At 41.5% G+C, this 17,020-nt stretch overlaps 1 protein-coding gene across 4 annotated transcripts in view; it reads left to right on the top strand.

Annotated features, from left to right (window-relative positions):
• Positions 1-17,020, top strand: part of AKT1 (AKT serine/threonine kinase 1) — a 1,868,331-nt gene that overhangs the window by 186,719 nt on the left and 1,664,592 nt on the right. For 3 of the 4 annotated variants that reach the window (XM_044074354.1, XM_044074351.1, XM_044074355.1), the window contains exon 2: positions 2,809-2,967. In XM_044074354.1, the coding sequence (XP_043930289.1) occupies positions 2,922-2,967 (46 nt within the window). In that variant the 5' untranslated portion in view covers positions 2,809-2,921. Of the gene's footprint in view, positions 1-2,805; positions 2,968-17,020 lie in introns of all 4 variants that reach the window. The other variant, XM_044074352.1, reaches the window with a different exon arrangement.

The raw sequence follows: 17,020 nt of genomic DNA, 5'->3' as shown, positions 1-17,020 counted from the left end.
CATCCCGGGCTGTGTTCTGCATGGTTTAAAACAGGAATGAGCATCACCATTGGGCACGCTTTTCAGTCACAGCCTAAGCACTGGCTTTGTCCCAGTGGAATAGAAAATGGCTATTGTCATCCCTTTGCACAAAGGGGTTGCTGCATCCACAGACCCTGGGAACTATAGACCCATTAGCATGACCAGTCTTATCTGCAAGTCCATGGACCTTATTAACAAAGGTATAGGAAATCTCTAAACGCTCAACCCCACCCAGTTTTTCTTTGTCAAGGGGAGATCATACCTGTAAAACTTAGTGGACGACTTTGAGACAGTCACCAAAGCCCTAGACGAGGGCAAATCTGTGCATACAGCCTACCTAGACATAGCCAAGGCCTTTGACACAGTTCCCCACTCAGGCATCATTGATAAACTTGCCCAGCTAGGTATCCACCCATGTATTGTCAGGTGGGTTGCCAGCTGGCTCATGTTAGAACTCATATGGTCAAAATTGGGAACTCCACCTCCAGCTGACACACAACCAGTGGTGTTCCACAGGGTTCAGTTCTGGGACCCCTGCTGTTTACTGATGACTGCAAACTGAGAGCAATCATTGAAACCCCCTAGTAATATCAACATCCTGCAAGAAGGTTTTACGCAGATTAATGACTGGTGCCAAAGTGCTGGTCTTAACTGTTTTATTTTTTTATTAATTTTATCATCCCCTTCAGAAAGGATGATGATCCTGCAGACTACCACATCATTAGCCATACCCCCCCAAGCACAGAGTCAGTGGTGAGAGATCTGGGCACACAGGTCGACAGCAACCTTAACTTCTATCACTATGTCTTCACAGTGGTAAGAAGGGCATTTTATATTGTTAGTCTCATAAGAGCATTGCCTCCAGAAAAAAGGTTATAAACCCCCCTGTACTCTTCCCTCATCAGGCCTGTAATAGAGTATAATGCTTCCTTTGGTTAGGTTACTTTTCAAACACCTGCAGCAATTGGAGAGACCACAAAGGTTCTTTACAAAAAAAATTCAGGGGCTTTAAGATCTGTCTTATGCAGACAGACTGAAGTCATTGTCACCGTACTCTGTGTTGTGCACACTGCTCAGAAGTGACCTGTGCTGTACATGTAGAGCAATCTCGGATCCAGCTTTAATGGAAATGCGCATTCGCAAGTTAAGGCACATGGGTCACTCGCCCTAAGAATGTTAACCCTGGTATGTGACATCAACAGAACTTACTGGAGATGTAGATTTGTCTCAGAGGTTGCCCCACCTTTGGAAGAAGCTTCATGTTAGACAAAGCCCCTTGTTGGTCCTATTTAAGCATAATTTGGATGATTGGATGGGTAACCGTAAATTCCCCCCGGGGGGGGTGGGGTTCCACCTGTGTCCGTCTTGGACGGGGGCAGTAGGTGCTGACATATTGTCTGCTTGAACCAGATACCCTTGGGAAAACTGGTTGAACTTGGCTAGTCTTGTAAGGGCCCTGGGGCCCTAGTAACCACCTATGATGTAAACTTTATTGGCCGCTATCATAATCTTTCAGAACACAGTAATTTGTGCTTTAACATTCTTCTAAATGCACATCTTTAGTGGGTTTTATGCCAAGGAGTGTGAAAACAAATGGTACTTGGTATTCACCAAAAATAATGTTACAGGAGATTAGAAAGGTGGTGGTTGTTGTCTTAAGGCTTTTCCCGGTTAGGGGTCGCCACAGCGGAACTCTGGTCCGCTAATGATTGGCAGTAGATTTTCACAAAAGCAGAGGTGCAAGCTCGACGTTCAACATTCAACGAAGGCATGCCCATTTACGCATGTCTTTCGAACACCCACCCAACCATGGGGAGGGCATGCAGACTCCACACAGAAGGCACTCACCGCACTCCAGCCGAGAATCGAATGGGAGAACCTCTTGCTGTGAGGCAACAACGCTACCACTGCACCACTGTGGATGTACAGGAGATTAGAAAGGTAAGCATTTGAAATGTTGGGGGACTACTTGTTAAGTGTGGAAATATGGAGACTGAAAGAACCAGACTCGCATATATCAAGTCCGAGATTAATAGTTGCTTCCTAAGGATTTTCAGAGTTATTACCATAAGTTAAAAGAAGAGTATTAGGGTAAGATGATTCAGTCTAAAGAGGTAAAGTAGACACCTTAGGGAATGTGGAAGTTTTTTTCCCTTTCTAAACATAATGAGTGACTAAAGGTTTGAACAGTCTTCCTGTAGAGGATGTAGGATCAGAATAGTTTAGGGAACTGGAGAGATTGTAAGCCCAAAAAGTGTAACGGTACATACAACATTTGTTGGGCAGCAGTTGTATGAGGCTGGGTTAAGTGCTCTAAAGTAAAGTCTGCAATTTGTCTAGAATGTAAGGAAACTTTATGGTCCAAAGCAGTTCCTTCTCTCCAGTCAAGTTTCTGTGATTGGTAGATATGTGCTGTAATTATTTTGTTTTCAATTCAAGTTCAGGTGCTTACAGAGTAAGCACTTTGCAAAAGTTAAAATGTAAGTAAATGGCACATTACATTACATAGAAAGTTAAAATATAAAATGCAACAAATTAAAATGCTAAACAATGATAATGATTCTGTGTATTAAAATTAGTGGCAGTTGGACAGGGGCTGTGGAGTAAGTGAATTCAGCAGCTGTTTGTTAGTGGTATAAATTGCAGTTACTGTATGTTAATTTAATTTGAAGCCAACAAGCACTACTTCTAAACTATATACTTATGTAATGCATTTTTACTAGACTAGCTTACCATTGCATTGTATTTGCTGTTGCTTATATTCATTTTATTCTTTTGTTTCAGCAGAGGGTACAGAAATAAGTGGCCTTGCTGATTCCTTTTCATTTCAAGGAAGACTCATTATTGGCAGATTCCTGAGTGCATAAGCAGTGGGTTTACTGACTGACTGCTACGCAGATATGAATGACGTGGCAATAGTGAAGGAAGGATGGCTTCACAAACGAGGTAAGAATTTAATTACTCGTACATAGTCTGCGATGTTTTAACAATTGAAACATGTTTAGTGATGCTAGGCATTCAGCTTAAATTTAGTTTTGTAGTTTGGCCCATCTTGTAAGAATAAAGTGTGTTCTTTGATTAGCAATCATGTTTAAAAAGTAGGTAGGTAAAAGCAGCAGGTGTTTTATACTGCTTTTGAAGATTGCCAAATTTGTTTCTATTACATATTTTAACTGTGTGCCTTGACCTTGAGCTTTGATGGAGTCCCTTAACTTTTAAGGTCGTGCAGCTGCTCGCACTTGCATGTAAAGCATCTTTGGGATAATTGCTGCTTTGATACAGTCTGGTTTCTTCTTTCACAGTATATTGTTTGCAATAGAAAAAGTATTTCCTTTGTTTTTTAGTCTCTCTTTTTAAAAGAACCATTTCCTTTAACCTCATGGATTGCTTAGTGGACCCATGTCATTGTGCCTTGCATACTGATAGCATGAGTTTAGGGATTCCTGCTGCTGTTTTCTGCTGGGAGGCAAAACAAAAATAAATAGTGGTACAAATTAGGTAACATAAGTGACAAAGCCAGCAGTCACACTTTAGTATATTCATTATTGTCTGAGTGGCGTTTGTATCACTTTCAAATTGCTACCACAGCCAGGAGTGATTACAGTATGGAGTGCGTGTGTGCGTGTGTGTGTGTGTGGTGGGATTTACTTATTTCCCCTGTTAAGTAGACATTTGGTCTGCAAGTGGCGATGGGTATGTCTGTGTAATGGTGACAGCAACCTAAAATAACATAGTATTTACATGGGTGGAGATTTCCTGTCACTGCTTCCTCCACCCCCAGCTGCATGTCATAACAGCTCATCAAAGCTGCAATTCCAGTAAGTTGACAGCATTGGCTCTGGTAATGCCATATTTTATTGGTCCTGTTTTCATATAAATTCATTATTTTTTGTGTAAATGCATTTAGACTAGCCACTAGTCACCACTGAACTTTGCAAAAAAAGGTGAAAACTGAATGCACATGCTGCGTTCAATTTCATCAAGACCCAAATGATCTTTAAGCAATCATATTTAGTTAGATGTTTGCATGCTGTCTTAAAAAAAATGTGAGCTCTTCTACCTGTGATAGAATAGGTGTCAGAAAACGAATGAAAGAATTCAACAGATTTTCAGTTCAGCACTTTTATGTGATAGAAAAAAGATATTCTACAAACTGGTCTAGAGTATTTTAGTTTATTTTAATTTCCTGGAACGTTGTACTTGAGAAACATATTTAATCATATTGTATTCTTTAGTCTAGGGAAAAATGCAATAAGAGGTGGTGTATGGAAATATGTTAAGGTAACCATGTTAAAGGAGGAAACAAATTGCTGTGTTTAAAACATTTTCTGCATGCTTCTTTGGTGTCTGTAGTGCATGGTGGAGCATGTAAGCATTGATGGAGCTTGTTTCCACAATTAATATCAAGTCATCTGAATGTTTGTCCTGGTTATTAGTCAGCATACCACAGTAAGTGGTACATAGTCATTTGTAACTAGGATCTTGTGTAACATGTACTGATAGTATTTGATCAAAGTTGTCAAGGTAGCACCAGCTGTTGATATGCTTAACAGTGTTAAGTTGTAAAGGCTTGAGAGAAGGATCACTGTGTTCATTTGTATCACTTTTGCAGTAGGCTAAGCTGTATTTGATGTTTCCTGTTGAGGATCGGATGTCTGACCACTTCCAAAAAAGCTTTAGGGCACCTTCCATGAACCCATATGACTGTTGGAGCATGAGGATAAATTTATATAAAAGCAGCTGCATGGGCATCAAAATTCATAACTTATTTGCCATTGAAACTACCCACCATTTTCTCTGTCTGCTGTGACTTATCGGGTTCAGTAGTTTGCTAGTTTTCATCATGTGGGTAGGTGTATACCACCTGAGAATTTCCTTCCATTCTTTTGAGAATTTATGAATTTGTCTAACCACTTCCTTCCATTCTTTTGAGAATTTATATCCAACATAAATGGGAAATGTATGTATGTGTGGTCAGCAGGTACCCTATAAAATCATCACATATACTGTCTGCTTTGCTTAGGGGAGGCACTTAACATTCAGTCATGTTCAATTTTTATGTCTTTTACTCTTAAAACTGTAAAGAGCAGCCATAGTTCTCTACTATTGCATTTAGAAAACCAAAAGTTGAAAACTTTGACCCATAGTGATATGGAGTAGGGTCCCATTTCCACAGATGATGATCGCGTTTCACTGTTGCAGTCATTACTGTTGGGTTATCCTGCTGGCAGGCCACCCGCAGTCGGCCTGAGTTCCAAAGTCTAGGTCTGGCATCGGTTGCTGTCGCCTCTTCCCTGATGTCAGTGCGCCAGGGGTATAAAAGATGCAGCCGACGCCATTTTCTTTTGTTTGTCTTGCCGTGCGGTGCCTGAAGTAAAAGCAGTTTGCAAGTGCCGGTCGGCCGACTCCTGAGATTTTCAAAGCTGAATTTCAGAACCGAAGTCTTCATTAAAGCTAAGTACCCCATTGGGGAAACTTTTTTCTTGCTCCAGACCAATGTCAGAAAAAGTTAACAATTGTATTTCTTGTGGGAAGCAAATACCTCATAAGGATTTTCACTCTTGCTGTATTCCTTGCCTTAGGCCCTGATAACAATGTTGCTAGCTGTCTGTTTTGTGCTAGATTCAACCAACGCAATATCAAGCATCTGCTCGATTTTGCTTTTCATTACTTTGGCCGAAGATTTAATTATATAATGCTGGCGGAACAGCCGACAACCGGAGTTTACAAAAAACGCAAGGACAAGGATAGGCATCCGAGGTCCAAAACAGACGACGAAGCCTCTTCTAGGCCAGTCGCCGGTTCTCAGTGAGGCACTTTCGCAGCCCCTGGCGCCCGCTACCTCAGTACCACAGGCCGCTACCGACTCCCACGTGGAGCTGACTGGGACTCTGGATACTCAAGGTACTGGACACTCTGAAATCAATCCCTCAGATGGATCCGGAGCCGCTGAGCAGGCATCGGCTTCTGAGGGTGTCTTCAGACCTACACAACTATATATTAAGCCATCCTCAGCTTCAAAGACTAAAGCAGCTCTAAAGACGAAGAAACAAGTACAGCATTCTCCTATTCAGACTACCATGCCTAAAAAACAGATGCTCAAAATGGCCGAAGACCTAATTACTTTGATCAAGGGCTCCCATCCCCCTCCTGATAAGAGGCCTAGGCAAGAGACAGAGTATGATTCTTCTGATCAGGTATCTTTTTCCTCTGATTCTTCTTATGAACAGGATTTCTCCATGCTTCCCTATGAGGATTCTGATGCTGAAGAATCAATTCCTTCAGCCTCTCCTCCTGAGGACTATTCCTTTGGGGAAACACTGCTTACTATGAGGGAGCATTTCCACTGGGAGAGCCAAAATTATTCTGAGTCTAAGAAAATGCTCAGAGACTTCCTGCTTCTTCCTCAGCATAGACCCCTTGCCATTCCTCCTGTTTTAGACATTGCAGATGATTTATTTTCACAGTCCGGACTATCCCCTGACTCTTTACCCCCTGCACCTGCTAAGCCAGACAGATACTACAGGGTCCCGGATTCTCATAAATTCCTATATAAAAACCCCGCTGCTGACCCAGAAACTAGATCTCTGGGTCCCAAGGGGGTTAAGGCTTCCACTGCAAAAAACCCTGTCCCCTCTGATAGGGATTCTAGGGCTCTAGACAGATGGGGGGAAAAAAGTATACACTTCTGCCACCCTGGCTGTGAGGGCTTTAAATTGTCAATTTCATATGCTTAAATATCAGCAATATTTAATGTCACTACTTAAACAGAAATGTTGACAAATACTGAATGTTCAGAGAACAAGGAATTGCAGGATTTATTGCATGCAACTGAACAAGTGGGAAAGCATACTTTGCAATGTGGTTATGATTCACTGGAGGCCTCTTGCAGGGCCGCTGTTACAGGTTCTGTTATTAGAAGGCATGCTTGGTTAAAGGAACAAAATCTGCCTGATCATGTTAAAGCAAAATTTAGATGCACCATTACAGCATGATACTTTGTTTGGTACTAAAGCAGAAGAGGTGTTGAAAAAAATGGAGGATAAAGCAAAATCCATGCAGACAGTCAAGGATTTCTTACAGGTGCAACCACCCAGGTTTAGCAGGAACTGGCCTTCTAAAAATTGGTCCTTTCCAGTCTCAGACAGACCACAAAGAGGCAGATACAGGCGTCCAAGAGGCAGCCCCAAGGCTCATACAGGCCTAAACAATGGGGTGCTCCTACCTCCAAAAGCGGAGAAGACAAATCACATCCTTACAGGAAACAGTCCCAATGACTTTCCTCTACCAGTTCCAAGAAGTTTCCTTTTGACAGCACCCTTAGGGGGAAAACTAGCAGTTTTTTCATCAAATTGGCAAATGGTTACCCAAGACAAATGTGTTCTGAACATAGTGTCCCAAGGCTACAGATTCCACTTTCACACCCTACCAAGGTCAAAGGGCATGCCAGACCTGCCACACAATCAGTGGGCAGAGGCACAAAAACAAATTACAGCCCTCATGGACATGAGGGACATTCAGCAAGTACCACAACAAAGAGCAGGGGCAAGGATTTTACTCCAGACATTTTCTAGTACCCAGGAAGGACAAAACCTGGAGACCAATTGTGGACCTATCTATGCTAAATACGTTTCTGGAAGTTCCAAAATTCAAGATGTTGACTCTTCAGCAGCTACTGCCCATGCTGGGCAAGAGGGCTTGGCTAGTAACTTTGGACCTAAAAGAGGCATACCTGCATGTCCCAATCGGACAGTCTTGCAGAAGATACCTCAGATTCATAGCTGGCTCAATGCATTACCAATTCTCTGCACTGCCCTTCGGCTTATCTACTGCGCCCAGGGTCTTTACAAAATGCCTGGCACCAGTAATTGCGTTTTGCAGACAAAAAGGAATTCAAATTTATCCCTACTTGGACGACTGCCTAATTCAAGAAGAGAACAAAGACACTCTTCTAAAGCATCTGGCGTTTGTAAAAAGATTACCAATTGGCCTAGGTTACACAGTAGACGAAAATAAATCAAAATTATTGCCTTCTCAAGAGATAATATTCCTGGGCGCAAGCTTAAATACAACTGCCCAGATGGCTTATCTCACGCCAGACAAACAAAAACAACTGACTACTTACTTCAAGAAATTGGCAACAAAAGCCCACTTATCTGCAAGGAAAATCCTGCAGGACTTGGGTTTCATGGCATCCTGCATTCTTCTAATTCCATATGCCAGACTGCATATGAGGAAACTACAATGGTATCTGAAAAGTGTTTAGGCTCAGCATTGCCACAGCCTGGAGACAGTAATTGCACTCATTCCCTGCCTACAGCAGGAGTTTCGATGCTGGGCAGAAGCCTGTCACCACAACAAGGGTCTGCCATTCAGTTTACCCACAGCCAGACAAACACTGACAACGGATGCATCAGATTATGCCTGTGGGGCCCATATGGCAGGAAAATGTATTCAGGGCACATTGCCTGCAAACCAGATGCATCTTCACATAAATCAAAAAGAGATGCTAGCTGTTCAAAATGCCCTGACAGCTTTCAAGGACCTGCTTCGTCCAGGACAATTACTGATAAAGACAACACTACGGTCATGTGGTACATAAACAAGCAGGGAGGTACTCATTCCTACCCCCTCTGCAGAGGAGCAATGACATTATGGGACACAGCATTGGCTTTTCAAGTTCACCTGCAAGCACAATTCCTGCCAGGAAAAACAAATACTGTGGCAGACGAACTAAGCAGAAACCTCATGGATCCCCACGAATGGAAACTGTATCCACAAGTCTTCAGGATGATAATAAGGAAATGGGGATGCCCAGACATAGATCTATTTGCCTCCCCTCACAACTGTCAGTTGCAGAGATTTTGCACAAGGATTTGCCACAAGCAAGCATGGAAAGTGGACGCCCTGTCATTCAGCTGGAAAAAATCTAACAGTATATGCTTTTCCCCCACTACCTCTCCTTCCCAGAGTACTCCTAAAGGTCAGACAAGAGAAGCCAAAAATGATTCTGATTGCACCAGACTGGCCACGCCAGCACTGGTACCCAATCCTGAAGAGCTTGTCTCAAGGTCCAGCATGGATATTGCCTCAAACTTCTCACTTACTGACCCAACAAAACAATCAGATCCTGCACAGCCAACTCAGGACCTTAAATCTGGCAGCATGGCAGATAATGTAGCCATTCTGAACACTCCTCTTTCAAAAGCTGTTATGGATGTTATCTTGGAGGCCAGGAGGCCCAGTACCAGAAAGTCTTTTATGCAGAAAAATGGAAGAGATTCTGTGCTTGGAACCAGGAAAAAGGCATTGACACGACTGTACCAAATATTCCTCAGATTTTACAATACCTGACTGAGATGTTGAACAAAGGCCTTTCTTTCTCATCAATTAAGATTCATGCCTCTGCCTTTTCTGCACATTACAATACGGAACCACCTATGTTTTCTCACCCTTTAATAAGGCAGTACCTCAGAGGGGCCAAAAACATTAGGCCTCCAAGGAGAGCACCGATTCCGGCCTGGGACCTCAATTTTGTTTTAGAAAAACGCACACTGCCTACTTTCGAGCCAGCATCAACAACGGATAATAAATTCTTATCCTGGTAAACAGCTCTGCTCCTAGCCATTACCTCTGCAAGGTGAGTGTCGGAGTTGCAAGCACTCATGGCTGTGGAACCTTTCAGCATTTTTCATCCAGACAGGGTTTCTCTGAGGACAAACCTTACATTTATGCCTAAGGTGGTGTCCAGTGTGGCCCTCAATCAAACCATTCACTTGCCTACCTTTTATCCAAATCCACAGAACAAGTGTGAGAAAATTTTGCATTCTTTGGACATACACAGGCAGTTATGTTTCTACTTGGACAGAGTTAAAGCTTTCTGAAAGACTGAGCAACTTCTATTGTCATTTGCTGCAGGATCACAAGGAAAGGCTATCTCAAAACAGACTATTTCTAAATGGATAGGCCATTGCATCTGTTTCTGCTATTCTCAACATGGCAAATCAGTGCCTAAGGGCATTAGGCCTCATTCCACCAGAGCAGCAGCCACTTCAGCAGCTTTCCTCAGGGGAGTACCAACCAAAGAAATCTTAGAGGCTGCAACTTGGAGTTCAGTGCGCACCTTTTACAAAGCACTACCACTTGCCTCTCTACTCTAAGTCCAGAGCAGGCTTCGCCACTGCAGTTCTGCAGGGCCTCATAGCCTCTCCTAATCCTATTTAGCCCAGCCACCCTTCCTCAGCTTTGGGATTCAACCCAAGAGTAATGACTGCAACAGTGAAACACGATGAACATAGTACAGTTGTGTACCTACCATAAATGTAGATGTTTGAGTGTATTCACTGTTGCAGTCCAGGTTACCCACCCACCTTCTCCCTTCTGTTTGCTGGGATTTGTCTGCACTTCTCTGTCCTATACAACCTTTTTGGTGTATTTGCTTGTAGATGAAGGAAATGGTATTTTTGTGTATGCATTTCTTATTGATATATTTTTCAGCAAACTGAAGAAAATGGAGTTGGCTGCATCTTTTATACCCCTGGTGCACTGACTTCAGAGAAGAGGTGACAGCAACCGATGCCGGACCTAGACTTTGGAATTCGGGCCGACTGCGGGTGGCAGGATAACCCAAGAGTAATGACTGCAACAGTGAATACACTCTAACATCTACATTTATGGTAGGTAACACAACTGTACTTTCTCCCTCTGGTTCTTGAGAAGAGAGGAGTATCCAGGGGAAGCTTTGGTTTCTATTCCAGCTTTCTCTGTCTCAGCTTTTGGCAGGTGATTCTGACAGTCCTTCAGCTTCTCTTAACTCCTCTGGTGTTGATCTACATGGAGCTGCAAAGAGCCTAGAGACGAACATGTTTTCCAAGGCCGGTACATCTGCTTCCGGCAGGAGAGAACCACTCTTGTCGGGGGTGGCAGAGGGGGTTTGGGGTGGACATCACTTCCTTGCAGAGCCGGACTGAGGAATTGGATTCATCGGGAATATTACCATATGTGCTTCTAAAACACTCACCGGAAAAACTTAAATATATATCCAGTCTTTCAACCCCCTCAGCTAATGGAGCAAGGGAAGAATGGTTTGCCTATGCCAAAGACTTGCTTAAAGCCCCTCAGTCATTACAACCTCCCGTCGTCTTTTCATTCTGAAAGGAAAAGGAACCCCTCCCCTTCAGATTCTGATTCAGCGTCTGATGTGCAGGAACTAGGCTTGGATTATGCCGCCCAGGTTTCTATACAGGTTTGAAGCTGTGTCTTCCTCGGATTGAGAGTCTCGGAGTCTTCATCTGAAATTATCGTGTCCTGACACCATTGGCAGAATGAAGGAATTTAAGTGAGAACAAAATGAATGTCTGAGACCTAGCAAAGATGTCATATGAGTTGTTATAAGTATTCTCCTTAGCTAGTGATTAGCCATCCAGGTTTAGGAGCTGTATAGTCTTCTTTCAGTGTAGCCCATGACAGTCAGTGACCATTCCCAAGGAAATCCGATAAATTGTACAAAGCTCCTCAGGCCCTGTACATTACTCTTATGGAATCCTAGAGCAGATCCTGCAGCTGTTTTTCCTTCAAAATCAACTTCTTCCAAGCAGTTTAAGGCTTATAACCATTTTCCATCAGATAAACAGCTTTTTTAAAAATTTTTACTTTTAGTGTCTCGGGTTACCAGGTATTCTGTTAAATGTTTATATGACACTGCTGATGCTGTTTCCAGAGCATCTAGCACCGAGTCAGTTATGAGGAAGTTTGCTTGACTGCACACTCAATTTACCAGAGGATAGTGAAGCAGAATTTGAGTGTACTTCTGGATAAAAAAAGTGGTATTGAGTCTTCTGTTGAGGTTCTTAAGAAGTTCAATGAGAGGGGAAAGTTAATTCATTTAGTTTCTCAGATTTTCAGTCCCCTATCCCCAAATATAATAGAACATTTTCTTGTAGACTAGGACCTTTGTAAAGGAAATATTCAAACAATTAAAAAAATTGGCCTTCACAAGCCCACTCCAAAAGGCAAATTGACTATGCCAACTTTCAGTCTACTTCCCTTCCCTAATCTACCCTACCAAGCCTTTAAAACTTTTTCATAATCTTTTTTTTTTTCCACTCCTGTCTTTAGAACCAGATTACTTCAGACACTTGGGACTCTAGAATTATTTAGAAGGGTTGTACCTGGCAGAGGGATTCTCTACCCGATTTTCAAAGGGGTTCTTTCCGATCCAATCAGTCAGATCTTCCTCTTTCTTCCTATTTCGAGTCAAATGCTATTTCAGGGAGTAATACAGCTTGTCCTACCATACCATATAGAAAGAGACTTTTAGTCAAGGATTTTTTCAAGTGGGAAAGAAGGCATTTGAAGACCTATGCTGGACCTCTCATTTGTAAACCTTCACGCCAAAGTATAGAATTATTTTTCTGCATCTGTTAAAATAACTATAGACTTAGTCTCCTATTGCATAATTCCAGTTCACAAAGACTTAAAACAGTTTTAAACTTTTGTGTGTCTGGTTCACATTTTCAATTTTCTGCTTTACCCTTTTGTTTGCCAACAACTCCAACAGTGTTTTCAAAGTATCCAGCTCCAGTAATAGCTTATTGCAGGTTGCAGGGTCTACATATTTCCTTACTTAACTGACTGCCTTCTTTATGTAGACACTTTTCTAAAGCTGTCAAGAATTTCTTCTTTTTGTCAAGAGACACCTTCTCAGTGTAGGTTTTCAAGTGATTCTGTCTCATGGGATAGTGTTTCTACACTAGTCCTAGATACATCCCTCATGATGGCCTTTCTTTCACTGGACAGAGCGGACTTTTACCAGGAACAGTTTCTGATGTTCTCCAGCTAAACTTGTACAACAGCCAAGGACTATCTCAGGATTTTAGGATTCATGGCTTCCGCAATTTTCAGGATTCCCCTAGCCAGACTAAATATGAGAAAAATGTTAGTGGTTCCTTAAATAAATTTGGATTAAATACCATCTCTCTCTTGTCCTTTCAGATTTGATGCTGAATTTTGGCAGAAGGGAAATTCACTGTCGTGGAAACAATTATCCGTCAGTCCAGATCTCCCTTCCTACCAGTCCCTCTTCAGTATGTAACAGATTATTCAGATTTTGCATAAGGGGTTCTTCCCAAAGTGGTGACAGTATAAGATCTCTGCAACCAACAGAACAAAAAGAAACTGTCATAAAAGAAGTTATGGCATTAATGCTGTCAAATCACTAAACCCTCTGTGGAGTCAAGGACCTCCGTTAGTCATCACAGACAATGCTACAGCTATGTGGTATATAAGCAAATGGGGAGGGGCAGATCTTTACCCTCTTTGCAGATTAGCTATGATAGCCTGGGAACTGGCAACTTAGCACAGTCTTTCCCTACAGTCTGCATACATAAGGGAAGTTTGCATCCTGGGGTCTCCAGGAAGTCTTCCACCTGTGGGGAACCCCTCATGAAGATCTGTTTGTCTCCATTCACAACAGAGAACTAAAGAAGTTCTGCTCCTGGACTCATTGAAGAAAGTCCTGGAAGACAGACATTCCCATGGATGGGAATGTTTGTTTTTCAGCCCTTTCCTCTGATAACCATAGTTCTGTAAAAGATCCAGAAGAACTATCCAGAAATAATACTGGTAACTCCCTTTTGGCACAGGCAGCAGTATTTGTCCCTTCTTTGGAAAATAGTCAAGGGCAACTACCACAGGCTGGACCTTTTACAAGATACGAGGTTGGGATGGATCAAAGCACCACTGAGCTTTACAGCTCACCAACTGGATGATAGAATTCTAATGTCTTTTAGACACCTTTTCTCCTGATGTTGTGTAGCAGATATTAGAGGCTAAGAAACCTCCTATTAGAGGGTCATATATGGCTACAGTATGTGGAAATGATTTTCTAGTTGGTGCCGTAGAATGAACTAGAATCCTTTTAAGGTTCAATCACCTTTAGTTCTTCTTTAGTTGTGTGTTATCCTCTAGCCTTTCTTATTCTTCTGTTAAGATTCGGCTTTTTCCATTTCTGGCTGCCTGCCTATCGAGCCTCCTTTCATTGTATCTAGTGTATCAGTTTGAAAGGGATTTTACGTATTTGTCCACCTGGAAAACAGGTGGCTCCTCCATGGAATCTTAAATTTTGTACTGGAGAAACTTGCCTTTTTTCATTTTGAACCACCTCACAAGGATGATTTAAACTACTTAGCATGGAGAACAGTATCTGAGTTACAAGCTGTTATGGTGACTCGGCCCTTTCTCATATTTCATACAGTTAGAATTTCTTTGAGAACCAATCCTCCTTTTATGTCTAAAATGGTTTCAGAATGTATTTTGAAACAATCTATTCATGTATCTGTATACTTTTCAGAACCTAAGAGCATGGGGGAGGGGGACTCCTGCATAATCTGGATGTGTATAGATTACTCGCTCATTATATTGACAGGACAAAGGACTTTAGGAATTCTAATCCACTGTTCATTTCTTAAAGGTAAGAAAAAGGGGCCATCAGTATCTTTGAATATTTCCATATGGTTTTCGTTCATATCTTTTCAAAGTCAGAGCAGATTCTACCAGGGCTGTGGCTATTTTTGCTGCTTTTTATAAAAGGGTGAACTTTATAAATATTATAGAGGCAGCAACTTGGTCTTCTCTCCACACTTCTACTAAACACTACAAACTTTGTCTGTCTCTAGGAACCTCTGGAAGATGGCTGTAACAAGCCCTGCTCTGTTCTAGTCTGACATCCTATCTCCTCTCTCTCTTTCTACTGTAACAGTGATCTAATGATGAACATAGTACAGTTGTGTAAATAAACATACCATAACAATTGCTATCCGAGTAGACCACAGTGGCAGTACAAGCACCCCCTTTATTTGCCAGGATGGGGATCCCTGTCTTCCCCTCTTTTCCTAGTATGCTTTTTTCTTAGCAGATTTTTAGCCTCCCTTGTTTGAGTCAAGAAATCTTTGATTATTGGTGCTTGTACATCTGCTTTTATACTGGTTCATCCATAAGATCTAATAGTCCTACAGATCATGTGAAAGGTGCCCTAAAACTTTGGAAGCTGGTAGGACAAATCCCTTATAGCTTATGCTACTGCAACAGTGGTCTATTAAAACATCTACTGTTCTAGTAAGTTTACTTGTACAGCTATACTTCCTTGTCTTGTGTCCATCACTGACCATTATGTAACTACTGCAGAACCTTTCATATATGTTTGTGTTATTTTTGTTAGTGGCTTGTTTTTTCTCTCTGAGTTACTAGAATGCCTATTAGAGATTTTCATAGTGTCTTTGGGTCGGGGTGCTTATCTTTCTTCTTTTCTCCTTGCTGTTGCTGTGGAGTGGACAATGCATTTCTCCATCAACACTTTTCTCTCGTTAGTTAAGTTGTACCATTTATGTTTTGATTTAACATTCAAAGTGTTTCTAAAATCTTCTTCACATACTCTTAAAAAAAGTAGGCAAAGTATTAAGAGGAGGGTTAACAAGACTTTTCCTCTTAGGGACTGAATTGTGCCAAAAATTATCATGGTTTTGTGAACTATTGTTAGACTGTGAGCTCTGTGAATTAGAGTCTTCTTCATCAGCATCAAAATATAGTTTGAGATTCAACTTCCTAATTTACATTCTAAGGTCAAGCAAAATGTTAGACAAGTTTGCCCTCTGCGAAGGAATAAATGTAAAGCCCTTTTTAGTACATTTAAATGATCCTTGGATAGATTTTTAATAGAAAAATTAAACACAGACGTCAAATCAGTTAGAAGCACAATTGGAGTAAGTATTACTGCATGTAACCTTAGCTAAGACATTGTCAAAAGTCAAAAGTTGGGACTTGCTAACAAAACAACTGTTAGACATTGGGAGTAACTCCTGTAAGAGGGGACCTGATTACTGTATCCACAATACCATGTCCACTTAAATCTAGACTGTCACAGTGACCACAATCTTTACAACCATATATTAAACTACATAGCGAGTGTTCCATCAGGGTATCATAAGATAGCGCTACCTGCAACTGAATCTTGTTACCATATGCCTTTGAGGAAGATGGGCAAACCTTGATCCTCTCATTTTCCCTTTTCCTTTCACTCCTGAAGAAACCTCTTGGGTTAAAGTATCCCCATTCAATCTGCCAGGGGTTACTCCTTGATCTAAAAAAGAAGATGGTAAATTTTCAAAATTAGTAGCAGGACTAGTATTAATATTGTCAGTAGTAGCATGTGTAGAAGTAGATGCATGACCAGGAGAAGATGCCTGCTGATAAATTACCACATTCCTATTTGGTGGCTGAGGCACCAGCACCTGTTGTATAGTAGGAGGGGTAAAATTAGTATTCACAATCAATCTATGGTTACTAGTCCGTTCAGAATCAAAACCTTCATCAAAGCACCTGTTACCACAAGTGTGGGAGAAATTCCTACCCACAAAATTAGAATCATTAAACCCATAACGAGACTCACTGTCAAAGTTCCTATGAGATCTGGATAGGTTATCCCTTCCATATGAGTTGACAGTGTGGAATTGTGTACTCCTAACATGATCTGTGCGACCCTTACTGTTAAATCTATCTGTAGTATTTGATTGGGCGTACTGGTTAGGGCCTGCGTTCCTTCTGTTAGAATATGCTGTTTTGTCACTCTTGTGGTTCCGACCATAACGAAAGTTACGTTCCTCAGAATAATCCATATGAAAAGCAGATCTGATGGGATAAGCATTACCCAACTGGTATTGCATCTGATCTCTCTTTAATTTAGTTTCTTTTCCTATTTAAAAGTGTGGCAGTGTACCTAGTAATCTTGGGGACTATAGAGTCATATAAAGGTTGTTCTTGCTATGCTTTTTATATAGGTAAAATGTACAGAACACTTTCCACTAGGATTAAAGAGCATTGCGCTGCAGTAAGAAGTAAGGATTTCAGCAATGCAATGGCCAAACACAGCACCACTTGCAGTTATTTTACAGATTTCAAATTCTTAATTCTAGAGAGAGTTGCAGTGTTTTTTGGTGATGTAGAA

This window comes from Protopterus annectens, chromosome 6.part0, assembly GCF_019279795.1.
Source record: "Protopterus annectens isolate FY-2018-M chromosome 6.part0, PAN1.0, whole genome shotgun sequence".
Classification (NCBI taxonomy): Eukaryota; Metazoa; Chordata; order Ceratodontiformes; family Protopteridae; genus Protopterus; species Protopterus annectens.
The sequence above is the reverse complement of the archived record's forward strand: the minus strand, read 5'-3'. Positions and strand labels throughout refer to the sequence as shown.